The sequence below is a fragment of the Larimichthys crocea genome, chromosome XVI (assembly GCF_000972845.2).
Source record: "Larimichthys crocea isolate SSNF chromosome XVI, L_crocea_2.0, whole genome shotgun sequence".
Taxonomy (NCBI): domain Eukaryota; kingdom Metazoa; phylum Chordata; class Actinopteri; family Sciaenidae; genus Larimichthys; species Larimichthys crocea.
In genome coordinates this window covers 6,136,728-6,164,665 of record NC_040026.1, presented here as the reverse complement: position 1 = coordinate 6,164,665, position 27,938 = coordinate 6,136,728, and the positions used below count along the sequence as shown (strand labels likewise).

At 41.9% G+C, this 27,938-nt stretch overlaps 1 protein-coding gene across 1 annotated transcript; it reads left to right on the top strand.

Annotated features, from left to right (window-relative positions):
* Window positions 1-28: 28 nt before the first annotated feature.
* On the top strand, window positions 29-27,351 carry pkd1b (polycystic kidney disease 1b). Its single transcript, XM_027289114.1, has 41 exons — window positions 29-101; window positions 1,683-1,863; window positions 1,959-2,167; window positions 2,303-2,421; window positions 2,825-2,972; window positions 3,049-3,314; window positions 3,405-4,154; window positions 4,286-4,417; window positions 4,597-4,742; window positions 4,883-5,019; window positions 5,324-8,991; window positions 10,651-10,791; window positions 11,591-11,873; window positions 12,041-12,143; window positions 12,299-12,427; window positions 12,793-12,943; window positions 13,129-13,266; window positions 13,779-13,923; window positions 14,010-14,726; window positions 15,601-15,754; window positions 15,933-16,098; window positions 16,245-16,440; window positions 16,561-16,728; window positions 17,726-17,866; window positions 18,239-18,449; window positions 18,803-18,926; window positions 19,245-19,388; window positions 19,475-19,895; window positions 20,035-20,149; window positions 20,239-20,453; window positions 20,803-21,005; window positions 21,085-21,282; window positions 21,370-21,524; window positions 22,580-22,780; window positions 23,155-23,329; window positions 23,462-23,644; window positions 23,850-23,954; window positions 24,032-24,166; window positions 24,244-24,446; window positions 26,038-26,149; window positions 26,254-27,351. Exons 1-41 carry the CDS (start codon window positions 29-31, stop codon window positions 27,169-27,171), a joined length of 12,279 nt encoding a protein of 4,092 aa, XP_027144915.1. The 3' UTR covers window positions 27,172-27,351.
* The last annotated feature ends 587 nt before the right edge of the window (window positions 27,352-27,938 follow it).

The window sequence follows — 27,938 nt, the reverse complement described above, 5'->3', positions numbered from 1 at the left end:
TTCAGGAAGATATGATGCACTGTGAAACATGACAGGTACACGTGCATCACCAAAGCAGGGACTGTGGATTCTTTGTGTGGTTTTGATGACTGCAGCTGGAGGTGAGAAGCTTTGTTTTGTACTAAATTAAGACTAGAAATAAAAATGTGATGTTTCGCTTTTGGAGATTCTGGTTTTGCCTCCTTCAGAGAGAGTTCAGAGTTCACTACAACATTCTTAGAGCTGGATACTTCAGTCTGGTAGATGCTTTAAGACATGAAAGTTTTAACTTTACTTAAATCAGTGATCATTTGCTTTGTGAGAAAAAACCGGTGCACGGTTTTTCAAGGTAATTTATTACCAGTTGTCCCAAAAACTGGATTTACTGAGATGGGTTAAAATGTTGCTGTCTTTTATATTTAGGTCATTTTCAATTAATCAAAAAAAAATCTTATTGTATATTTACTGTAAAGGTGCAACTTTAAATGATAGTAGAAATTAAGAAAGGGAATTGTGGTTATATCTATATGCAACACATACAATAATACATACAAAATACATACTTTTTGGCTTTTGACCCCTGAAAATGTCTATGTAAATTTAATATCTACATGTTACGCATCGTCAGACATCATGAGATACATTCCCCTTTTTATTCCTGTTTATACACACCAGGTTAATTGTGGTTTAATTTTCACTGTCATATGTTTGGAAGAGATTGATCAGTACAGTTTTGAGAAGATGCACTTTATCGATCCAGAATAAATCCCATTGTCACAATCATTTCATGAGAAGAGGTATTTTATTCCAACCTTAACAGTGTATATGTTTCTCTTGTTTATTTTAGTTCATTATAGTATTATTAACACTTATAACTTAGTTCTACTTTACTATTAAGTGGGTGGTAGAAAGTGGTACAAAGCTGTTTACTCAAGTTCTGTTTCTAAGTTTGGTGTGTAGAGTGTTTCTGCTTGATGCTGTATCATACATCTTCTGGACTGCAATTCAGAATGAAATATTGTACCCTTTACTCTATTACATCAATTAAACAGATGCAGTTACTAATTTCATATGTGTCCATATTAATGATCCAATAGCAGAACAGAGGAGACAGATTTTCAATAGTATTTTTTTTTGCATTTATTAGTAGTACATTTGCAATAGTACTTTTACTCTTGATGCAGCATGTTCATTTTGCTGATAATTCTTATCGTAATTCTTATACACAATTTTTGATGTTGGATTCTTACTTGTATATACTTTTACTTAAAACATCTGAATACTTCATCCATCAACACTGCATTTATGGTTTTTGGTTTTCTTGTGTTTCTACAGTCAAGCCAGGTGTCTCTCATAAAAAATAATCTGAAAATAAATAATTACAGATGAAATATGAGATCGTTGATCACACACACCTGTTAAATTCATGTGAATCTTGATAATGAGTGAAACCTTTTTCTCACATCACATGACTTCACCTCAGCATCTCAAACTGTTTCATTAATTGTACAAATTAACATCCTAAAATGGCGTAGCTAATGAAAAAGATGGTAAATAGAAGAAGCAAGTAGAGATCTTGAATTCATCCAGCTAACATAAGTTCATTTTATTTAACCTTACTTTAGACAGATATGATTCTTTGACAACTGTCCGTCAAGAAAAAACATCTCTTCTTGCATGCAAATGTGTTTATTGCCTTCCAGAGGACATTCCTTGTCCAAAAGGTAGTCGGATCGACCTGAGTAGCTGGCGATGCTATTGGCTCTCTGAGATGACGTCTTCATGGTCTGAGGCACAGGATTCATGCGGAGAGACTCAGGGAGGAGAGCTGGCATCAGCTGACAGCCTGGAGCTGCAAAACTTCATCCATTACTCTTTTCCAGTGTGAGTGTTACAAACAATAGTTTTTGTCTCTGTTTGTGTTTCTATATATGCTTACATCTATTAATATGCCTTAACTTGTTTTCATGTTAATTTAGAAAAAACACTGTGTGGGTATGGCTGAAGGGATCAGGGGGAGAAGGGTCTGACCAGGTTGGTTTAGTGGAACAAGTAAGTCCTGCATGGTGGACCGGAGGTAGTGAAAGTCAAGGAGTGTGTACTCAGATGACCTTGGGGACACAGGGGCGTTGGAGGAAGGCTCAGTGTGCTGGACAATACTTGTTCCTCTGTGAAAAAGACATAACCGGTAAGAAGAGAACACCAAAGACCCATGTACATTTAAAACACTCTTTAAGTGTTGACAGTAATTGATAGAGACTGAAACTCTGACAGCTTTGTTGTATCCTCATGATGTGTTTTTGGTTAATCCCTCTTCAAACAGAATCTTTACCATCTGTGAACAGTTACCTGACTGGATTGGTTCTCATGACCGGCATCTATGCTCAGATCCAGATACACCCCTTTCCTAATGTCCCAGACACTGGACAACTTACAGTGGAGGTCAGTATAGTGTCAGTCTAAAACACTGGTTACCAACCAAAGGGGTTGCAACATATGTATTAAAATCCAAACACTTTGATGAGAGAACGTCACTCCTTGGTTGAATTGTTCTCATCTCAAAGACCCAGTAGACCTCTAGTGAGTAGTTAAAGGGAATCAGTGATCTAAAACAGTGATTCCAACCAGGGACAATTGTATTACCTATGGTGACTATCACTGGGTGGTGTTGATGAAAGGGTACTTGACCTCCAACAAGTCTGTGAGGTTATGTCCAACAAAAAAGTTTTATATATGAAAGTGTCTGCATTTGTTATATTTGTCCACAATTTCATTCATTCATTCATTTTTCCTTTCACGTCTGTAAATCATCACTGTTATCCCTCTGTTACTTTGACACCCACAGATGCAGCTGTTCCCAGGGGTGTGGTTCAGTCATGCAGGTCAATTGGAATCAGTGGAGCTGGTGGTACAGCCCAGCCCAGTGTCCTCTCTGGCCCGTGTCCAGATCCTAAGACCATACTGCAACCCAAACCACCACTTGGTACCTCCAGGTATAGTTACTATGAAGTTTTTCTTGTTGCCTGTTTGTTCAGTACTGTAGGTAATAGTTCTCTCTCTGCTCCTTAGGTTGCAGTTCTCTCCTTAATCCCTTCAGCTGCTGCTCAGCACTACCGCTATGTAACACCACAGGGGGCTGCAGCATGGGCCAGTACTGGTGCCACCTGATGGAGGCTTGTGTGCGCACCACCAGTCCCTGCAGCCCCTACGACTCTGCAGTAGGGGGCCGCGGCTTTGCTTTACCTCCCCGATACCTTGCAACACCACCCTTCTACCACCTGGTGGCAGACATGCCACTGAGAACAAACCCTAGCTCTGAACTACAAACTATCAGCGTGAGATGACTTCTGTTGTTGTTGTTTTTTCAAATTATTGACTATCTATTCGATGCAAAATATATTAAAATAGATTTTTTTCTGTAATAGCTACTTCTTCCAGATCGAGCGATCATGGTGTACCCCGATGATATTGTGGCTATACAACATAATCGCGACTCGGGAACCTTCCTACGTTGCCTTAACAGTGAAGCCTCTCTAAACTCTCCTTGGCGCCAGAGTTACATGTCCTTTAGGAAGGCGGAGTGGGGAGGCTGGTGGGAGGGAGGCCTGTCCTCACTGCCCCAAGGAGGACAGTGGGTGGACGGGGTGGTGTGTGATCTGAGAATGCTGTATGTGGACAATCTTAACAGAGGTACAGAGCATGATGATAACTTTGGCTTCACCCGCAGAGAGACAACCACAGCATTGGATATTTGGGCCTTGACAAGTTTGAGATCTAAATTTGGGCTTAGTGTCATCCACCCCATGCCAGATGAAAAGAACCAGATTCATGTCCAAATCAACATCCCAACACTCATTGTTGTCAAGGTCCTGTCTGGACAGAAAGCCCGGAGCTCATGGTCAGCCCCAGTTCTTCAGACTGGTGTCCCTTTTCTTCCATATTGCCCTGAAGCGATAGCTCAGTCTTGGCCTGGCTGTAGGGGACAATCCCATGATGACTGGTTCTCCTCTGTAACTCTTGTGTTGCCTTCAGTGGGGGTTAAAACCCTGAACATCACTGTGATGGATTCAGTAAACTCTCAGAGTGTGAATCTGAGGGTTTGTGGCTATGAAGCTGTGACAGGGCTTAGTGTTGAGCCACATGGATGTCTGAGGATGCTCATTGAAACTCCACAGGTAAGTTACATGCTTATAGCAGAGCTTTCAGATTGTCAAAGGAATGTGGGCATGTAAAACTCAAATTTGCACCTTATTTCCGTTATATATTCCTTCTAACTGGTATCTTTTTGATGTTTTCAACACTGTAGTCATTTATAGCCAAAGTGGAGAGTGGTTCCTCAGTCAAATTTACATGGGTGATAGACAACTTGGAGAAGTTTGCCCATGAAGGAGAATCTTACAGTGTAGTGTTCAAGAAGCATGCTGAATATAAGCTCAAGGTAAGATACTTTATTTGTCACTTATGGTTGATCAGCATTTTACAAAAATAAAAATTAAACTTCATATGTATTGCTAAATCTTTAGATCAAGACCCCCATAAATAGTCAAACAGAGACTATTTATGGAACTTGTTATATTATTTTGCTAGGTGACAGCTTCCAACCCAGTGAGCTCCGAGAGCCAGCAAATCCACCCAACTGCTGATGAAATGACACCACTTTCTGCACCAGAGTTTCTGTTAATCAGGGAGGTCATAGCTGTGGATGCTACACACCTCTACATCATCAGGGTGAAAGTGGACATCTCCCTCCCAGTCACGTTCAGGTGCGTCATTGCATTGTTCATAAACAACCCTCAGAAATCCTCAGAGAAAATCCCTGGATTGCAGACTATCACTTGAAATATACATGTAAAGTTGGGTTTTGTCTGCTTATTCTGAATTTCCACGTGGTGATGTTATGTAGATGGGATTTTGGAGATGGCAGTAGCAAGGTGATCCACAACCAGTCAGCTCCATGTCAGATCATGGAAGGGCTTATGGAGAAAGGAGAGAAGGAAGCATATGTCCAGGACTCAGTAACCTATACCTATTCCATCCCAGGTAAACACTCACACAAACTATTATTAAAGCTGCATGAATCAATGTTTTTGTATTTACAATGTATCAAATAATTATGTGTAAAGTGAGAAGGATGGATTGTAGAGACAAACCCACACTCACCTGCCTATGCAGTGTTTTGACATCTTTCAGCTCTTCCATGTATCAATCTTTTCACACACTGATACTGGTAGAAACTGTGTTTTGTACCTAATATTCAGTCTGATACTGGTAGAAACTGTGTTTTGTACCTAATATTCAGTCCATCAAGGTAAGATAAATGTTCCCATGTGCTTGTTTCATGCAGATGACTACACGCTTCATGTCCAAGTCTCTAACCAATATGACAACACTGAGACATCTGTGAAGATAACCGTCCGCCCTGAATTAAATCACCTTCTCATTTCCTCTTCCCCTACCGTGCCCCTCATCAAACAGACCCTCTTTCTGGATGCCTCCACAGAGCCCTCCACCTATGCTGTAGTCTACACATGGGACTTCGGTGATGGTTCTGAAGCTGTCCAAGGTTTTCATCGTAAAGTCAGCCATGACTTTGCATCTGCAGGGGTCTATAATGTCACAGTGTGTGCGAACAATACTCTTACAGCCCTGACTAGCTGGCTCATGGTTGAAGTTATGGAGACAATCTCTGGATTAACAGTCAGCTACAGTGGACCCAGTGAGCTAAGCTCTGCTACAGATTTCAGAGCTAGAGTGGTTACTGGTACAAGTCTTTTGTGGAATTTTGATTTTGGTGATGGGTCTATACAGAGAAACCTTACAGATGGTGCAATCTCCCACATCTACAAATCGCAAGGGAACTACACAGTAGATGTTACTGTCTCAAATTCTGTCAGCCAGGGTCATCAGTCTATCAGTGTTGAGGTCTACAGATTGGCTGTTAGTGGAGTTTTTCCTACAGAATGTGTCATGAGTGGAAGAGACATCCAGTTTACTTCCCTGGTGAATGGGAACATATCCATTCTGACTTTCCATTGGCTATTTGGAGATGGATCCCCGTTGACTATAGTGAGGGGGCAGTCAAGAGCCATGCACAAATTTCAAAGTCATGGGATTTTTCATATTAGTCTGACTGTGTTTAGTTCTGTTACATATGTTTCTTTTAATACAAGCATCTGTGTTGAAGCGGCAATTACCAACATAACAGTGCAGTCATCAAAGGAAGTAGTGGCAGTAGGAGAAGAGGTATGCTTTACAGCGTTAGTTTTCCCTGAGCAGATGACAGCATACCAATTAAAGTGGTTTAGTAGGCTGTCTAGTCTCACTGCCAGGACAGAAAACACACAAAAGTGTTTTATATTTAAAGAAGAGGGTGTTGAAGAGGTATCCGTAATGGCAAGTAACAAGGTCAACAACCAAACAGCCAAAGCTAGTATCACCATTCAAAGCCCTGTAAGTAAGCTGTCTGTGGCACATGATAGTCAAAGTGACACACTGACGGTTAATACATTGGCATCATTTTGGGTTGCCAGTTGTACTGGCAGCGATGTGTCAGTGCTGTGGGACTTTGGAGATGGATCTCCAGTAGAGCAGAAACAAAATGTGTCACACGTCTTTACCTCGACTGGGCAGTTCACAGTCACCGTCACAGCATTTAATGCTGTTAGTCGTGATTCTGTGAACCTTAAAGTGAATGTTTTACTTCCTGTTTCAGACCTTTCACTTCACACCAACCAGCCTTATGCTGTAGTTGGAGAAGAGATTCTCATCTCAGCGATTAGCAGTGCTATCAGTAGCACCAACTACTACTGGACTGTGGAAAATATGACATCAACCAAACAGGGAAGTTATCAGTTTAGATTTGCTTTCCTGAAGCCAGGAGTATATCAAGTGAGGCTTATAGCACAGAACTTGGTGAGTCGAAAGGAGGCAGCTATTTTAATTGAAGTCTTTGAAAGAATAGAAGGTCTTCAGGTTGAATGTCAGAGCCTGACAAACATGAAATATGTACCAACCCAAGAGGAGTTGCTGTTTATTGCTTTAATCACTAAAGGCTCCAATGTCACTTATCACTGGCTTGCTACACTGAGTGGAATAAAGCGACAAATTCCTGGTGATGGAAAGCTTTTTCATATGTTAGCTGAAACTCCTGGTAGGATTTCTGTTCATCTGAGAGCTTCTAACAAATTGGGTGAGGCCACCAGCATTATTTCTTTAGTGGCAGTACAGCGTGTAACAAGTGCGCACATTACTACACAATCAAGCATTGTAGCATTAGGGAAGATAGTGAATATTTCTGTATCCATGGCTGCTGGGTCAGACCTACAGTATCTTTGGTATGTCAGTAATCTTTCACCTCTGCAGACACATACACCCTTTCTTCTCCACACTTTTACAAGTTTGGGTCATTGGTTTGTCAGAGTTTCAGTTAAAAATGTCCTCAGCCACAGTAATTTCACCAAAGAGTTTATTGTTCAAGAGGAGGTCCAAGGGGTAGACTTTGAGATTGAAGGAAAGACGCATCCTTTTTATATCATCACCGGTGCTGCTGTCTCACTACATGGGCTTATTCAGAAGGGCAGTGATCTGTTCTGGAGCTGGAAAGTTAGAGGTGCCAAAGCTATGCTTTTTAATGCTACTGATCGGACCTTCACCTTCACCTTTCCACATGCAGGCATCTACCAGGTATCTTTGAATGTCTCTAATGGGATAAATTGGCAGATGGCTTCACACAGTGTCACAGTCCAGGATGCAATCAAAGATCTAAACCTGAATATCTCCAAGTCTTCTTTTTGCACTGAGGAACAAGTTACTTTTATTCCAACAATCTCCAGTGGAAGCAATGCAAGCTTTGTTATAAAATTTAGAAATAAAGACTGGATTCATAGTCAGGGCATTCTCGAAGGGCGGTTCACCACATCAAGCCTTCCAGCAGGGACGCTTATAGTTAGTGTGAAAGCTTGGAACAAGGTCAGTAATGAAGAGGTGTCTTCCACCTTTCTGGTCATTGAGCAAATTCAAGGTTTGCGACTTGTGAACTGTTGTTCTGCTGCTCTAGAGGCTCTGAAAGGAATCAAATTCAGAGCAGAAATTCAAAGAGGATTTTCAGTCAACTACACCTGGATATTTCAGTTGGTGGGGTTTGAACCCACATGGCTCATGGGACAGGAAGTGATCTTTACTCCACCAGAGAGCGGTTCATTGTCTGTTAGTGTGCTAGCCACCAATGGACTCTGCTCTGAGACTGTAAATGATACCGCTACAGTTCAGTGGGCTGTTAAAAAGGTCAAGCTTGTCTGTCATTCAGAAAGAATATTTGTTGGACATGCTGTCACGTTTTCTGCAAAAGTGAATGGAGGAAGCCACCTCAGATGCCTCTGGGACTTTGGAGACTCCACTGAAGCATTTGTGACAGACTTAAACACAGTCAATCATACTTATTATATTCCTGGGAAGTATAGTGTTATGGTCAAAGTTCTCAACAGTGTCAGCCATGTGTCCGCACAGCTATATATAGAGGTGGAGGAGCCCCAGTGTTCCAACCCTCAAGCTTCTCTTGTCCAGGGCAAGTCTACTATCTTCAGGTCTAGACCAAGTTATTTTGAAGCAAGCATCAACATCAATTGCTCTGCTTACAAAGCCATGTACCTATGGGAGATATTCAAAGAGTCTGACTGCACCGAGGACAGCTCGAAATTCTCTGGGAATAAAGTCATTCTTAGAGGTCAGGTAGATGCAACTTCATCTGTTCTCGTACTCCCAAAGTACGCTCTTGATATGGGACAGTATTGCCTGTTATTCACGGTTTCACTCCAAGGAACTCCACTACTTGCCCAACAGAAAACAACCATTACAGTGGTCCACTCCCCACTAATAGCTGTTATCAAGGGAGGCTCCCACAGACTGTGGCCCAGCCTCAGTGACCTAATCTTGGATGGATCGGAGTCCCAAGACCCTGATATAGAGCCAGGAGTGGAAGATACTCTGCAATATCACTGGACCTTTATGAAACAGGTAAACGCCTTTTGATATGAATTGTTATTATTATGAGCTAAATAAGACAAGAAATTAACACAAAATTTGAAAGAAGCAAAAATGGCATTCATTCCTTCTCTGTATGTAAGATCTATGTATGTGTCACTAACACTTGGGTGTTTGTATTTCCAGAACTCCACAGAGTCTCATTTTGGGAAGCAGCACATTGGAAGTAACAGCAGTAAAATGAATGTACTTAGCAAACAGCTACATCCAGGCAGCATCTACCTTTTCACCCTCACTGTACACAAGGCAGGGAGGCAACCTGCCTCTGTCAACCAGACAGTGAGTATTACCCATAATCTCACTACAATACTGATTTTCAGTCCTTTATTGTACCAGCAGTATCAAGGCTTTATCAAGTTATGCCTAATATCTCTTGCAAATAACTGGAGACTTGGGCAATTATGGAAGAACTTGCCTTACCTGTAGATATAACAATGAATTGTCAGAATCAGAATTAAGTTTATTGCCAAGTAGGTTTTCACTTATAAGGAATTCGACTTGGTGTAATTGGTGCAGAATAAACATGAAGTAAAAAGAAATCTATAAGAATATGGGAAGATAAAAAAAAAAGTATTTAAATATGAACAATATACATATATATATACATTATCTTCTAAAAACAAAGGAGCTGTAGTGCAAGCTGATGTGCATCTTCTAAAAACAAAGGAGCTGTAGTGCAAGCTGATGTGCAAGTATGAGTTTATGGCAATATAGTTTACACCATATTCACAGAATGTGCCGATATACAACAGGATAAATAAATAGAGACTGTGCGTTAATGTAACGCAGGAGGTCTGAAGATGCTACGTTAATGTAGCATGTAGGTCTGGATGGGGAGAGGGAGAGAGTCAGTGTCAAGGGGGCCCCCCCCCAGGCCTTGTTGAGAAGGCTAGTAGCAGATGGGAAAAACCTGTTCTTGTGGCGTGAGGATCTGGTCCTGATGGACCGCAGCCTCCTGCCTCAAAGAATTTGTGACCGGGGTGGGAGGGATCAGCCACAATCTTTCCTGCACGCTTCAGAGTCCTGGAGCAACGGCAGATTGCAGTTGATCACCTTCTCAGCAGACCGAATGACACACTGCAGTCTGCCCTTGTCCTTGGCAGTGGCAGCAGCGTACCAGATGGTGATGGAGGGGGTGAGGATGGACTCAATGATGGAGGAGTAGAACTGCACCATCATTGTCCTTGGCAGGTTGAATTTCTTCAGCTGCCGCAGGAAGTACATCCTCTGCTTGGCTTTCTTGATGAGGTCCTGGGAGATGATAGTTCCTAGGAAGCGGAAGGACTCCACAATGTCAATTGTGTCTCAGTTGTCTCAGAGGGTGTTGGGTGCAGGTGAGGATGAGTTCTTCCACAACCATCTCCACTGTCTTTGGAGCGTTGAGCTCTAGGTTGTTTTGGCTGCACCATGTCACCAAATTGTCAACCTCCCAGCTGTAGGCCAACTCGTCACCATCAGAAATGAGTCCGATGAGGGTGGTGTCATCCGGGACTTCAGAAACTTGACAGGGACTGGTGCAGCTGTTTGTTTACAGGGAGAAGAGCAAAGGAGAAAGAATGCAGCCCCAGATAAAGGAATGTGTGGTAAGTGAACAAGACACTAACCACACATTCCTATATCTTTTATCTTTAGGTTACTGTGTGTGAAGCTCCTGTACTTCCTGTGGCTGTGGAATGTGTGTCCTGCTCAATCCTGTCCTCTCCTCACCACATTAGTTACACCAACCGCATCGTCCTCTCAGGACAATGTGAACAGTGTGACGACCAGACTCAGGTAATAATGCTAATTTTTAACTAACGTGCTTACAAGTTCATTTTTAAGTCAATCAACTTTCGTCCGCTTTTGGGAAAATTTCTGTTAAAATTTCATATTCAATCATATTTTGTTTTGATTTAATTACAATAAAGGATGCTGAAATAACTACATCATGATGGAGATTTATAACCTGTCCGAATTCATAGTCTGTCAGGTCTGCCCAAAAACAAGCATGAAACAGTATTAGTAATAGTAATAGTACAAATATGAAATAGTATCCTAGAGCAACAGTAGATGTTCGCACCTCTGTTGCTCACGGCTGCAGACAGGTTGAGAAGTGAGTCATGAAAAATTATTTTTTTTATCCCAAAAGTTTAAAACACACAAATCTGAGCTTTCTGAGTTCACGTCTAATTTGTGTCTTTGCATTAACTTTGTATATAATCTCACTGAGCAAAACGTTTGCTTCACTTCAGTGTGAACACGCCATGAGAACAAAACGGCCGCAAATTTGTTTGATGATTTAAAATGTTTAAAAAGGCAGAACATTTATTCAGTGCAGTGGGAGTACAAGTTAAACCTAGAACTGCTCTGCCAAAGTCTCATTATTCATCATCTTTTTAATTTTGGTGTTTATCTGCTTAGAGAATTTATTTGTGATTGGACAGATTCATTTTTATTCAATCTTAGCGATGATTAATTAGGCAGATAAATTAACATGGTTTCTTGTTTGCAGCCAAGAAATATACAAATATACACAGACAATAAGACAGTTTTAGTCAGTATTATCATGATTCATATATCTGTCTTCTCACAGTACAAATGGAGTGCTGAGGATCAGGCTGGCATGGACCTTGACCTAAGCAAGGTCACCACCTCTACAGCCAGACATTCTCCTAACTTGGAGGTGCGTTCAGGTGTCCTACAGCCAGGGCAGAGTTATACCTTCACTCTCAATGTATCCCAGCCTGACAGAGGGCGGTGGGGCAGTGCCAGCTTGATGTTACTACCTAGCAATCCACCACATGGAGGCCGCTGTGATCTCAGTCCAGAGTCAGATATAAAACTGCTTGAGACAGTGGTTACCTACAACTGCTTAGGTAACACTGTGGTTTTAGTATTACAAAATGCAATTTGCATCAATATCTTTGCCACCTTTTTGCAGAGACTAAATACTTTTTTATAATTTGACTGTTATTGATGAAAATCTGTTTTCTTTTGGCAGGTTGGCAAGATGATTTGATGAAAATCTGTTTTCTTTTGGCAGGTTGGCAAGATGATGAAAGCAGTGTTTCTCAGTTGATTTATACCTTACAGGTAGCACCATGCCAGCCTGTTGGCACGGTGTGCCCACTACTCACTCTGTATAGGTGAATGCAATCATTAACTTCCAGCTATTAATAGACAAAGAAGTGTAACCCTGACCTCAGTGTAGAAAGAAAATACGCATTAAGAAGAAAGGTTTGGATTTGCTTTCTGTCAAACTTATGTTTTAATCTTGGATCTCTAAAATTTCTCTCCCAAGGGGTACTCGTTCATCATTTGGGAGCCTAGTTCCAATGGGAAGTCCTGGGAACAAGAGAAGCGTATCTGTTATCACAGTTACATTGCTGGTAGAAGATCATCTGGGGTCAAAGGTCATCGCTTTGAACAGGTAAAGCTACCAGGATTTGATGCAGCCACGAAAGATAAACATCTCAAATCTCCATCCATCGTTCCCCTGTCTGGGAACGGGACACAGTGGCAGCAGGTTTAGCAGGGCGTTCCAGATGTCCCTCTGGCCAGCGACACATTCCAGCTCCTCCTGGGGGATCCTGAGGCCCAAGCCAGATGGACTATATAGTCCCTGTAGCCAGTTCTGGGTCTGCCCATTACAACTCTGTTTGTTATTGTGTGCAAAAATCTGACACCTTTATTTTTCAGTCAGTTTAGGGTATTACTGTACATGCCATGGCAAATATTATATATCTTGTCATGTTTTAGTGAACTCTCAGTATTCCAGTTTGCTCCTTTTTCCAGAATGCTGACAGTAGAAAATCCTGTGAGGGGTGAAGCTGCTGGTCAGTGGCTCAGAAACAAGAGCCAGACAGAGCTGTGGGCTTTAGTCCAACATGGCAACCCTCAAGAGATCATCCCTTATTCGATCGCCCTCATCAGCCAGCTCAATCAGGTAATGTGTTAGCATCACATCCGATTTGGCAGTACACAAAGTGACACTTTAAACTGATTATGATAAACTAGCTGTCATCTATAACTGAATAACTGAAGATTATGAGGATAATGGATGTGAGAATCTCACATTAGGAGATTAGGAATTTTATTAGGATTAATGAGATTTCACCCACCTGTCCACAGATGGAATCTGGCCAGTCTGCCTGGGAGCTCATGGACAGAAGGGAGATTCGGGAAAATGTGACCCAAGCCTTGGCCTCTCTCCCTGTGTCCTCCTTGCTGGATGTTGATCAGATCAGCTCAGCATTGTCACAGTCTACTGTAAGGAATTACTTTGAAATGAAGATTGTTTCCTCCTCATTCATTGTTAACAATGACACCGCTTATTGTGCATTAACTGAACTTAAGTCTGCATCTTGTGCTTACACTCCAAGTCACCATCTTACATTGGCCAAAAATAACATACATAAGACTGCATACTGGAAGACAAATTACAATCAACTTGTTCACCCATTAGCAATAAACAGTGATTATAACACAAAATCAATTAAAATGCCTCAGAATTTTACCTATTTAACAAGTGATTAGTCATATTGGAAATGCTTCAGAGGAAACAGCTGCAGAATCTACGACGTAAGGAGAATTTTAATCCATGCTCATACTGGGGCCAACCAGAATTAATGTACAAACAGAGGCCTAAATGACAGAAAAAAAACATTTCACACTGGAGCTTAACATTATATTTAAATGTAGAAGGACACCAACTTCTGCTCATTTTCCAATCTTACACCTTTCAAACAGTAAAGAATATCTTTATTTTCTGTTTTCCCGAGGCTGTTCCGAGTGAATTAGTAAGTGAAAACTGCCAGGAGAAGGTTCTGGAGGCTGTGGGGAAGATGATCCACGTAATGGAGGAACAGATGAGTCCTGGTGTTCAGGCAGCTGTTGAAACAGGAAGGAACATCCTCAACATCATAGGTGCTGGTCAGCTACCATCTCCTGCATGAAACATCATGTACTAATTGTGAACTTTACAGAATATTTTGCATTCTCTGTGTTTCCAGGCAGCACCCTGGCTGCTGTGTCTGAGTCTGTCAGTGCTTCTGGTTCTCATCCAGACTACTCAAGCACTCTGGAATCGGCTTCCATAATCGCCCTGTCAGTGATTGGTCATGCAGGGGCCCTAATGCGCTCTCTGATGTACTCACATCTTCATGGGGAGTCAACCCTTACGCTCTCCACCCCATATATCAACACAGTGGGCTTCCATGGAGACCCCTCTCACCTCCTCTGTACTCCCCAGTCTAACCAAACCCAGATCAACCCTTCTCGGTCCTCATTAGCTGATGAATTGAAGAGTTCTCACCCGTGTCAGTTTCATATTCCCACCTCCCTTACTGCTCACCTGAAGAGTCAGGAGTCTGAGGTGGTGCAGGTACTGTTTGGTATGGATGCAGAATTGGGATCCATCCCTTTGCTGACTGCAGCTGACCCCCCAATTTCGACTAATCTGGTTGCAATGGAGCTCACCACACCTCAAGGCCAACCCATACCAATCCAGGATCTGCACCCTGAACAGGCCATACGGGTCACCCTGCCAAACAAGTACCCTATGAGAGGCATGGAGGATGGAGATGGGGGGATGGGTGAAGCTGGAAATGGGACATGTCTTACTGTAACTCTTCCCGCTGAAGGAAGGTTGAACTTCACAGTCAAAGCTGTGGATGGACTTGATGAAAATGCAGGTTTATATATCTCCTTCAACTTCAGCCTGCACCCAGGTACAGTAGATCATTTATTTTTCTCTAGACTTAGTACTCAATATTTTTATATGAACAATGGATCAAATGTCTGCTTAGTAACAACCCAGAGAATAATCTGGAGTTTAGCTCCACAGAACATTTTAGTGTCTCTCAGCTCATTGTTTGGTTTTAAATCCCACATCTTTAATGTTCTGGTTCAGTTTCACTGTTTTCTCTTCAACCGTGCTTCTAGTAGCTCCACTACGAGCCAAGCACCAAACAGCAGCAAGGTAAAGTTAGCAATGAGTTCCTAAATGCTCCACTATGTTTCCCGGCGAGTTGGTTATTGTCTGCTGTTTGGTGCTGAGCTGGTAGTGTTCAGTGGGTTTTTCAAGCTTTTTTGCTGAAAATAGCTGCGTGTTGATGCTGGAAATTAGGAAGGCGGTGAGAGTGAAACAAAACAGTCAATTGTTTTTCTACCAAGTATCGATTAGAGGTGGTAACCCTAACCACTGGAGGGCAGCACAGCGTTAGACATTTTCACTGTCAGATTCATAGCAGCTTTAAATGTTTATTCATTAAGAATAAAAACAGACACAGAAAAAAAATATTAGTCAGCTTCTCTACCTCAGTTCAGTCTTGAACAAGGTAATAACCACCAGACTTTACATTTCTGTATGAATACATTTTCATGAATGAACAACAGTGGCTGTGACAGTTCTGGCAAGTGTTGATGTACACATGACAGGATGTCTAGAGTTATTTGTTAAACCATCAGAGTGAAAAGGTTGAATATGCAGCACCTATGTAATTATTAATTAACCTCACTGTATATGTTACTGTATATCTTTGACGTTTTGCATGAATTATACATTTAAAAGGCTGTTTTTCAAACTGCATTATTCATATTCAGGAGATACTCCAGTGAGTCTGGGACATGTCAAGATAGAAGTGAGCTCTGCAGGATCAGGGACTAATGCATCCCAGGATTCCCTCGTGAGAGAGTGGGCTCTTGCTCTCTCTGCTTCGACAACCTCCACAGAGGAATCCATCTTTCTGTCTCCACTGTGAGTTGCAGCTTTTTTTCTGTAACTCATTTGATTGCACATTTTTCTGAAAAAAGTACTTTAAAGGCTGAATATTCCTCCATGACAGTTTGAACGGGACAGATAAACCTCTCTCTGTCAACTTGACCTCTTCTCTGCTCGATGGCGGTCCCGTCCACGTGTCGGTGTGTGTGTTCAGTTCCCTGTGCCAGTACTACAGTGTGAAGGAGAGGCGTTGGAGCAGTGAGGGTCTACAGCCCCTGGAGGGCAGCACGCTCCACGCAGCACACTGTCTGACCCAGCATCTCACCATGTTTGGGGCCAGTTTGTTTGTTCATCCAGGGGCCGTTGTTCTGCTCCCACCAGTATGTGAGAGCACAAAGCATTCATTTATATATTATTTTTTCTATAATTTGATAAATAAATATATCAAATCCATTCCTCAAATGAAAAGTCAGGTTCTGAATCAACAGGCTCTTCTTTCCCATGCATCTGTGTGTTATTTGTGCAGTCAGATGGGCCCATCCGTAACACAGTGGCAGCTATTGTGTGTGCCATCCTGGTTCTGATTCACCTGCTGTTGGGACTCATCGCCCATAAACTGGACCACCTGGATGGCTTGAGAATGAGCCAGGTCCCTCTGTGTGGCCGACCGGGTCTGTACCAATACAGAGTGCTGGTCAAGACTGGCTGGAGGCGAGGAGCAGGTCAGCCAATGTAGAAATGAAAAGTGAAGACGAGAATATAATACATTATCTGCTTTGAGTTTATAAATCCTCTAACTGTATATGACAGAAATGATTAATGTTGGGGGTATGACCCGCCAGGCACCACAGCACATGTTGGCATCAGTCTGTATGGTGTGAACAAGAGCGGCTCTCGCCATCTGCAGAGGGATGGAGCTTTTCAGCGTGGCAGCCTGGACCAGTTTCACCTAGAGACAGATGACAACCTGGGAGAAGTTTGGAAAATTCGCATCTGGCACGACAACACAGGTAGAAAAAAAAATGCAAAAAATACCAAACTTTTAAAACTATTGGTATTAATTTGACTTTGATAATATTAAATCAGGTAATTTCAGACATTTTTTTAGTTACAAAGTTACAGAAACAAGTTTGAGATATTGGCACCATGCTTCAGTATGTGTACATGCTTATAGAGAAGCTGCATACAAAGTTTTATCATTAAAAACAGGAATGTAGATGTATAATGCTATATTGTTATTTTATATTATATACATTTGTATGAAATGTTTGTACAACATTTACAAAATTGGTTGCAATTCAATTTTTCATTGAAGGCTTAAGTGCATCAAGCCACCTTTAACAGACACACGTTAAACAGTATCCAAAAACAAACTCACAGGTCTCATTCCAAGTCATCCAAACATGGTTATACCAACTTTGGTGAAAATTGGATGAAATATGAGCCACAGATGTTAACCATAAAATCAAAAACCCACTGTACAAATACGTTTCTTCTACTCCTACAGTAACATTTCATGAGTTATTAGCTAAAACATGTTCAGCAGTATCTACAGGGCATCTGTGTACATGGTATGATTTAATATGTATCATATTTGAGATTTTCGAGCAACATAAACGGCCATTCAAAAAATGATTACAGTAAAAAAATATCTTACATCTCAATAACTGTAATAGATATTTAAAAAAAAATGAATAGCCATCATGACAAACATATTATGCTTTATATGTGGAAGCTGATTGACTTATTCTTGCAGCAATCTCACAATAATTTCACCTCTTGATAGATATGTTGGACAATCTTTCTCAATTAATATACATTTTAAAAACCCTCACAACATGTGTTTCAAATTTTCACATAATCTGAACATGTTTCTGCACCAGGTTCATTTAAAAAAAAAAAAGTTATAAATATATGTGTTTACATGCATACAGTTTATGTGGCTTCGTATATACTCACCCTCCCTTGATACTGTAAGTAGTCTGGATATCTCATATATAAATATAGGTCTGGACCCGTCCTGGTACGTGCAGCATGTGGTGGTTTGGGACCCTCAGACAGATCACATGTTCTTCTTCCTGCTGGAGGACTGGCTCTCTGTGGAGAATCAGAAGAACGGCACTGTGGAGAAGGAAGTTCTGGCCTCATGTAAGCTCATACATTTTACTTTCAAGTGACACATTCCAAAAAACATTTATCTCATCATGTCATGCTGTTTAATATTCTATCTAGTAGAACAAGAACTTATATTTAAAGTGCCTTGATAGAATGTAATTCATTTTCAGCAACTATCGACTGTATCTCTCCATTCCAGCATTGTTTTTATTTGTAAGTGTTATAGATAAAAGGTGTTTGACAGTCATGGATTAAATGATTGATCAAATTGTCAGTATTTGATCCATCTAAGCAAACACAGACCTTCATGCACTCCCACTTCTTGTTAATAATGAAGTCCTGTCGCTGTATGATGTGTTTTTTTCCTGACAACTTCTTTCAGACCCTCAATTTATCTTCCCCCAGGTCCTGAGGAACTCTCTCAGTTTCGACGGGTCTTTGCCTCCCAGCTGATTTTTGGGATGGTTGAGCACCACCTATGGTTGTCACTTTGGGAACGCCCTGCCCACAGCCATTTCACTCGGAGTCAGAGGATCACATGCAGTGCCCTCGTGCTGCACCTCTACCTGGCACTGGGGGCTCTGTGGTACGGGGCTATTGGCACAGAGGGGCACAGGTAGAACCGCTTATAGGCCCCAAATCATTTCATGGCTTGGAAGTCTTAATAGAACAAACATCAGATAATGTAGTAATTGTCACATTGTTTAAATTAAAACTGAATAATCACTGGTAGGGTAATATAATACTGCATTATCAGAAATATATATATATATATATATATATATATATAATCTTTACAGGGTTTTCTTCTTCCTTTATAGTATATCTGTTAATAGAGCCCTCTAAATCTGATACACTTGATCTTTAATACAGGGCATTCAAATTGAGACTTTTCTGATATAAACTAGTTTGACAGTAGATTATGCTGAGTTAACAGGATGACAGTGATTTGTTTCCCTTTGCCACAAGTGGACCGGTGTCAGCCCAGCTGCTGCTCAACATGGAGACAGTTGCCGTGGGGATGACTGTTGCGTTACTGGTGTTTCCCATCCAGTGTCTCCTCTGCTTCCTGTTTAGAAAGGCTCACAGTCAGGTAACTTCAAACTGTTAAAGCTGCTGCTTTAGTTTTGTTATACAGCTGAGTGCTGAAAGAAAGTCTGTCCTCAAATGTCCTGTCCTGAATGAGATGATATGAGGTGTTGTGTTTGTTTTGTTTGTTGGCTCTTACATGTTCCTCCACGTAGCACTTGTCAGAGGTTATTACAAAGTTATATATTTGACTTACCTCGAGGCTTTGCTTGTCAAACAGTCTTATCTCAGTATGGAAATTATAATGATAATGGAGATAGTGTGTGTGTGTGTGTGTGTGTGTGTGTGTGTGTGTGTGTGTGTGTGTGTGTGTGTAACTCAGGTAACCATGGACGTGTCAGTTCCTCCTTCTCCTGTTTGTCACTCTGTGGAGATGGACGTCCACCTCGGCCAATCGGAGCTCTCTGGCCCTTCCTTCCTCTCTCTGCCAGACTCCTCCGGTCCAGTCAGGGAAAGTCCTTCATCTGTGAGAGCACACACACGCACACACTTGAATAAAAAATAATTACTATTCTAGTCTTGGCTCATTAAGTACTCCTCTGTTTTCTGTAGTTACTGGAGAGCAAGGCGTTTGACTCCAGTATTCTAGATTTTTGGGCTGCTTCTGGCTTGGCTCCCCAGATAGATGGAGCATATCAAGAGGGAGGTGTAAGGACATGGCCGTCCTGCGACAGCCTCCTCAATCTCTCTGCAGGCCCATACCTGACTAAGACAACCCTAGTCCCCACCGTCTGCAAGGCTTCACCTGCTCTTGGCCCAATACGGCAGCTGAAGAGAAAAAAGGCCCTGATGCAGCTCCGCCTGGCCTCACCCTCCTCTACCGACTCATCTAGTGCTCTTCATTCTCCCCTCTCAAAAGACATTACAAGTTCTCAACAATCCCTTCCTGTACTAGACCAAAATGTCTCCACCATGAACGCTAAGTTTGTGCAAGCTCACAACCACAATTTGACAACACTCCTGACTCTGTCTGGTGAGAAAATCTTCAAATAAACTTTAAGTATTCACAAACTCAGGGTTTATTAGTCATATACAATTATATACAATGTGTGTGCTGGTCTGATTGTGTATTTTTTGTACTATTCACATATGGGGGGCTGTCACAATGCCAGAGGAGGATCTGCTCATGTCTATAGCAGCAGCAGCAGAGGACACAGCAGATCTAACTAAAAGCAACTCGGACAGCGGCCGGGATTCCCCAAGAACCACCTCCTCTCTCTCAAACACGTAAGGATCACTTCTGTGAATCATGCAAAGATCATGCACTTCTGTGTGGATTTATTATTCCACTGTGATTCTGTGATTTATTTTTTTAGCAGGAGCACTTCCTGCAGCAGCTGGTTGGAGGAGAGTGAAGATAAGTCCCTCTATGGTGCAGAGATCCACAAGCAAGACCCACAGTCCTGTCCCACCCTGTACGGAGCAGGACTCTACAAGTGTCCCTCTGTGCTATCTGTAGACTCGGTGGCCAGCACCTTCCTGCCAAGCCCTTCTCCTGACTCCACACGCTCCCCCTCCACCACACGCATAGGTACTGCACCAGGGACCACGCTTTAACGTCCGATGTACCCCCACAGTTTTATTGCATAAACTCAAGCGCTCTTTTATTCACCAAACCTGCCATTTTCTTGTAGTGTTAATCAATAATTCATTCATTTTTTTTCTGATTCATTAAATCTTTTAATGATATTAGAAACTGTCAACAATGAAATCCACAGGTTCTCTGCAATTTTACACCTTAAAAAACATTATTCTTAAATTGTTGCACTATTTGCCAGTGCGGTCTTTCATAGAGTGTTGAACCCCTCCTCATCTTTACTTCAGAAGGAGTCACTCTTATCATAAACATTAGTGTTTAGATATCTGTTGTTCAATCCCAGGTGTTGCTCGAGGTCAGCCCTGCTGGTCGCTTCCTCCCTGGGCACTGTGTGTGATTTACCCCCTGGTGGCCGTCCTGCTGGGAGCCTGCCTGGCTGTGGTCGGACTATACGGCAGCTTCCTGTCCAGAACAGTAGTCCTCATGTGGCTGGTGTCGGCTCTATCTGCCTTTCTCACCTCTGCTCTGCTGCTGGAACCTCTCAAGGTTAGTCATCTAATTAACTCACGTCTTAACTCTTTGGGAGATAATTCCTTTGATTTGCATTTCCATTGTCCTTGCTCAGGTGTGTGTGCAGACCTTGATCTACGCAGCACTGTGGAGGCCTGTGGATCCAGAGGTGGAGGACCAGCTGGCGCAGGAGACCACTGTGGTGAGGTCATTTGGAGAGCATGGCGGGAAGGTTCGCCCACCATGTGGCTACGGGCTGCTACAGGCTAAAGAGGAGGCCCGCAAAGTCCGAGCTCTGCGATCACTTATGAGGGTAACAATGAAAGCAAACATTAAAATTCAGTAGCAGTTTGTTGACAGAAGAATCTCTTTTGTAAATAATTCTGCATCTTCTCTGTAGCACTGTGTGTGCCAGTTGTTATTTCTGTTGCTGGTGCTGATGGTGAACTACCAGGACAGCGTAGAGCAGAGGCAGGGCAGGCTGCTGCACTCTTCAGTCAGACGCCATCTTCACACAGCACCCTCAGGGGTCCCTAACCTCACTTCACTCAGAGAGTAAGGACAACACCGCTGCTGTCAAAACACTACACCTACACTTATTCAGACACACACTGTGCACATACTGGTACTGTATTAAAACATTTGTGAGACCTTTTCTGTTGATGTATGTTTCTATCTTTTTATGATTTTCATGAACTCAGCTGTGACTTTAACTCTGCGAGTAGCTGAATTCTGTGAAAATGAAAACCGTGGATATCTTTAACATGCAAGAACAATACTCTCAGTACACCACTAATTATATTCTCACTGTCCTACTGTCAGATCTGTAAACGTGTGGGTGGTGGCATGCATTGCTGTCAACCACAGTATTTTCTTTGATATTACCAACATCAGACATTTTTCAGTCCTGCATATTGCTACCAACTAAAAATACATGTAACTACTGTCCTGATTCATTAGTTCAAGTTTCAAGTTTAATTATCATATGCAGGTGAACACAGATATTCATTTATATATGTTCCTATATATACTCAAACTACATATACATTATAGAGCAAAAAGTCCCTTGGTTGTCACTAACAATGCAAAGACAAAATGTTCTTCTCAGACTTTAAAGTCTCATCTGCACAAGTTTAATTTTTAAAGTTCGAAAGTACATAAAGTCTAAAATAGAGGACCTTTAGAGAATCCTGTCTGTCCTGGTGTTGTCTGTGGAGGTTCTCAGTCATCCAGGTAATCTTTCTTCAAGAAGAGTAAATCCGGGCACGTTTTACCTCTTATCCAAGAGGCTTCTTCAGTTCTGACTGGTGGGGAAAAGAAAACTGCAGAATCTAGTCCTGATGAGATGCTCTTGTGTGTTGAGCCATTCCTTTCATGAGTAGCTGTTTGGTTTCACCAATGTTTAGGTCTGTGCACTCCTCAATGCAATGGACAGCATACACCAGCTTGCTTTTCGGGGTGTGGGGAGTCTTTGGGGTATACCAGTTTCTGTCTAAGTGTGTCTTCACGGATCTACAACCAAGTCTGTCCTAATGTTGTGCATCAGGATATACCTACTTTTTCGACCACAAACACAATGCAACGCTTATGTTGATTCTGTCTCCATCTAGCTGGTCAGATGCAGATCAGTGGATCATCCACACGTTAGTGCCACACCTGCACCAAAACCCTACACTGCGCCTTGTTGGATTGCTACGACTGCAGTACACACATGCTCTCAGTCCTCTGGGAAGTGTCTTCCTGGGAAACAGCAGTGTAACAACACACCAGCTTCTAACTGACCTGCACATGGCAGACTGGAGCAAGAAACAGTAAGTGACTGCCTCTCCAAGACATGCTGAGTGTGTGATTCATTCTTCAGTTGTTGATTCCTCTGAGAGCAAGAAAAGAAAAGACAGAATTACTGTTTGAAAAATAATGAGGCATGCCACCCCATTAAAACTTTCCAAAAAACAGAACAATGCAACTTCTCCCCCGTGGGAACACACTGAGCAATAAGAGATGATGATGTTCTCATGTAGATTACTGAACTAATTTGCACATTTTCATGGGACACTGAATCTTCTGATGTGATTTGAAGTATCACCCAGTTTTTTTGTTGGGTTTTTGCATCATCTCAGCCCTCTTTTTTGGTGAAGAAATCTGCACTATTGATGTTTTTTGTTTAAACCCATTTTCACTTCAGGTTTAAAACCCTTTCTATCGACTTCACACACTACCACAGAGAGTCTGGCTTATTTGTGTGTGTGTCCATGCAACTAGAGTGGGCTCAGACACATAGAGTCTCCCCCGTTCTCTCCATCCATCCACTCCTCATCCCCTCATCCTCCTCTGGGCTGCACCTGCAGGTGGCCCTGACGGTAACAAACGCTAATCCTTTCAAATACATAAAGGATAGAAATACACATACTCCAGTAATACACATCCTCAGGCAAAAGATTTAAAAAAATAATCATTTCAGTGATAAAACTCCACTTGCTTTTACGCTGCAGGCTCTTCTTCTCATCTCTGCTCTCCTCATCTTGTTCGGAGAGCTGTGGTCCATGGCTACTGAGCGTGCTCAGTATTTGCATCAATGCAGACACTGGTTCCAGCTTCTCCTGGCCTCGTTGTCCCTGGCAACGGCTATCCTGCAGCTCTGCTTCCTGTCCCAGGCCACTTCCTGTGTTTCCAAGGTAATAAACAAAAACAGAAATCTATGAAAGGTCCAGTGTGTCAGATTTAGAGGGTTCTATTTACAGAATATGGCAGAAATGGAAAATATAGATTATCCCTGTAGTACATTAATTGTACATAACCATAAATTCATTCATTCATTATAATTACATAGAAGATGATGTGTTAAATGTGTTGCTTTGATGACTTGCATGTGCCATTTAGCTTCAGTCCCACCCAGATATCTTCATCAGCTTCCATGGTGCTGCCCTTTTGGCACAGAGATGTTCTCAGTGTGCAGCTATCCTGCTAACTCTACTTGTTCTAAAGGTAAATTAGATCTATATTTGTCCACAGCTTTCCCAGTCTCATGAATGTCAGCTCATTTCCATTGTTGTGTGTTCCAGTTGCTCGGAACCTTGAGGTTTGTGCGGAGGTGGGTGGTATTAGGCAGAGTTCTGCAGAGAGCCTGGAGGGAGCTGTGGGCTCTGACTGTCCTACTGCTGTTGCTGCTGCTATTCTGCATTCACCTCGGACACACGGTATGAGAAGAAAGTTTGGCTGAATCGAATATTTATTTATAAGAAATCTATCTGATATGCCTCTGTCTTTGTTTCAGCTCTTTTCTCATTCGGTGGAAGGTTTCCTGTCTGTACGTCAGACCGGTTTCTCGGTCCTGTCCATTCTTCGTAGCCGAATGGCTCTTAAAAGACTATGCAGAGTCCACCCTGTTCTGGGTCCTCTCTATGGGCTACTGCTCATGGGGGGTTGTGTTTGGCTTCTGGCCAAACTCTGTGGAGCTGTTCTCATCCGTGCGTACAGGTACACAATGTATGTACACAATATTACATATGAGGAATGTAATGTCAAAAGAGAGATTGAACTAAAACCAATATGCATCCTTTTCTAATGTGTGAAGTTCTGAATTGTCCCTAAAATTATGGATGTTTGTCTTGCAAATTTTGCATTAGTGGCATTAAGCAATAATAAGGCAATAAGCATTTTATTTTGGTGGTGTGGCTCCCCTCATATGATGCTCTGAAACAAATCTGATTTAGCTTGAGACAGAATTCACAAGCCCCCCGGCAGAGTCTGAGATACATATTTAATAAACACAAATTCATAAAAACATTCAAATTCCATATACAACTAGATGTTAATACAGGAGGGGGCTTTGGAGTTAGAGGCAGTTGAATTTCTGAAAGCGGAAAGGAATGTAGCAGCGAGGATACAGGGCTCAGCATTAGCATTGTTGTATACAGACAACAACAAGCAGCAAATGTTTATGTCAGTCACCTATTGTGTTAAATAAGATGTGAACATAAATTATTGGAAGGTGGATGGAAGGTGGAGATTATGAAATGGTCTCTGTGTCTGCCTAAACTACTGCCAGCCAACACAGGACACGACACTTGCATTTTTGTTCACTGATTTTGAAACAATATTCTGTTCAAAAAACTTTGATCAGTGTTTATGTAGAACCTTTATGACGTGTTTGACAAGTATTTCTGATATAGATCCATGGTGGTGAAGTGACTTTAAAGGTGCCCAAGCAAGAAGCAGTATACAGTTCTTCAGATGTAGAGGAGCAAGACTAAACATTTACAGACATGCTAGAGCAGGGGTCGGCAACCTTGCGAGCCAGATGTGGCTCTTTTGATGACTGCATCTGCCTTCGAAACGTGTACCACGTGTTTAATGTCTTTACGTTTGTCGCAAAATGTCCCAATTAAAATCGTTAGGAGAGTAAGCAGTTGTGTTTTGTGTTATTTTGTTCAATTTAACGATACAGAACAGCTCGGAAAAGAAACTGCTTATGAGCTAACGACCGGAGAGTTCACTCAGCAGTACGTGAGTGCACCGATGAACTTTAATCGGTGCATGATCGGGACCATGCAGCACCAGATGTATTAAGTATTTTATTTATTATTGGTTAGCTTCAGTATAACAACGTTATTAAAAAGAATCACTTCTGAGACTTATAATACTAAAACTAAAAATGCACGCATTTATTTGTATTTAGTGTTAAAAAATATTATATGACTCTCGCGGAAATACATTTTAAAATATGTGGCTTTCATGGCTCTCTCAGCCAAAAAGGTTCCCGACCCCTGTGCTAGAGGCTCTGTGAGGCTATACTTAGGAACAGTGGTGGTTAGCAAAATGTCCAATGCTAATATGCTCATCTTTAGCAGATGAGCACCTGGTGACTGAGCGTAGAACAGGCCAAGAAGTTGCTGACTGTACTCAATCAGATGTATGATCATAATTTGTCCAATGAATATCCTGAACTGAGAGTTTGACTGCTACTAACACTTTCAATTTTCCCTTAGTAGAGTGTTAACAAGGACTTTTTAAGAGTAAATATTGCAGTTAAGTAAGTTTCTTTGCCACCTTTTGCTGTGTATTTAAGGGCAGAACAGGCTGAGCTGTACTGTCCCACCATTGAACCTCAGGACTATGAGATGGTGGAGTTTTTCATCAAGAGACTCAAGCTGTGGATGGGACTCACCAAAGCTAAAGAGGTAGATAGTCTATTAGTTCTGGTGCATTTCATTGAAGAAACTCAGTAAAGAGAAATTTCCCCAGTCAGTGCATGTTTTTGATTCCACACATTTCTCTTCTCTAGTTCAGACACAGGGTGAAGTTTGAAGGTATGGACATCCCTCCTTCCAGGTCCTCACAGGAATCTCGTCTCTCCACCCTATCTTCAACCCTCCCCTCATCCCACTCTCCCTCCCTATCCTCCTCATTTTCATCCCCACGCCTCCTGTCCTCTGCTCTCTCTATGAGGTCTGAGGACTCGTCAGTGTCCGAGCCTGGGTTCGACGTCCAGCCCTACCTGGACCGCCTTCTGCCGTGTGTCACCACACTGCTTTCTCGTTTTGATCAAGTCAATCATATTACTGAGGATGTTCACAACCTGGAAATGAAACTAGAAGAGGCTCAGACAAGAAGAAGGAAGAGGTGGATCAGCAATGAGGAAAAAGGGGCAGAAAGATTCAGTGAGTCAGCAAAGCCAAAGGAACTGGAAGGAGAGGGAAGACAAACAGGCGAGGTTAGACAAAGGAAAATAGGTCTTTTTTACCCCAAGGCACAAGTCTCAATTCCATCATCATTTTCTTTCGCTCCTTCTACACTTCACTACCCTGCTGCATGGATGTGCATCTATCCCCGTAAACGTAGCACCTACTCTGAGTCTGAATCATTACCATTCCAGGCCCTAGCATCTAGCAACAACCATACTTCTGAAACACCCAAGCTTGCATCTGGAGTCTGTAGTTTGTATCCTGCAGGTTCTCCTGGATTTGACAGGTTCCCCAGGAGAAGAGCTTGGCATTCTGGGAGCTCTCATTCAGCTGATGCAGCTCAGAGGATCTTCATGAACCAAGATGGAGTTACTTCATCTGACAATGGAGGAGAGCATTTAGAATTCACCAACACCAGACCCAAGAGTGAAGAAGGGCTAAGAAGGCATATCAGTGATGGAGTCCCTGTGAAGAGGAAGGCTTGGATCTCAGAAGGATCAGAGACTGAGCAAGACTAACCATATAAGGACTATAAGTCAGGATATCTTGGACTCTGCTGTACTGATTTAGATCACTCTGGAAAGTCACACAACCTCACAGAGGTCCATCAGACTTTTCGAGTGCCTTCTTTGCTTCCTTAGCATATGAGTTCTTGCAAAATGAATACCATGTATGCTCTTCAACAGAAAAATAAAGCCAGGAACCAAATTGTTTGAAAGTGGAAAGTTGAATTACTTCAAACATTTTATATACTTTTTATCTATAACATGAAAACTGTGTCTTACCATAAGTAGGACTGTGTGTACTGTTTGCACTGTGAGTTTTATTAATACAGTCAGTTTAAATAACACAGCTCTATCAACGTAACAAAAATAATCAGTCGTTCAGATTATTACATATCTACAGGAAAAGACCTTGATATAAGAGTAAACACATAAAGCACATAGCAAACACTATTTTTGCGGAGACCCACATGATTAGATTGATTTGATAAAAAAGAATGTTCTTACATGTACTTTAGCTGAGAAATTATCCTGAAAATCATCACCTTTTGACTTTGTGAAGAAAACCTTTGAGTTTCTTTTACTGTTAGCAACTTCAGCATGGTCACAAATATTATAATACACTGCAGTTATGCAACCTTTTTCCAAAAGTGTGTGTTCCTTGTTTTAATCACATAATTGACATTGTCTTGAGGTCAACAAATATTTTGTTGGTTACTTATCTTTACTTATCAGTAGTGCATGTGCCTTGCCTTATCATTGTGTAATGGTAAATGTCAATC

Coding starts and splice junctions, on each gene's coding strand:
- pkd1b (XM_027289114.1), top strand. CDS start 29: ATGACAGGTACACGTGCATCACCAAAGCAGGGACTGTGGATTCTTTGT. Junction 4,155..4,285: donor TGCTCATTGAAACTCCACAG/GTAAGTTACATG, acceptor TCAACACTGTAG/TCATTTATAGCCAAAGTGGA. Junction 16,729..17,725: donor CATCTGGCACGACAACACAG/GTAGAAAAAAAA, acceptor ATATAAATATAG/GTCTGGACCCGTCCTGGTAC.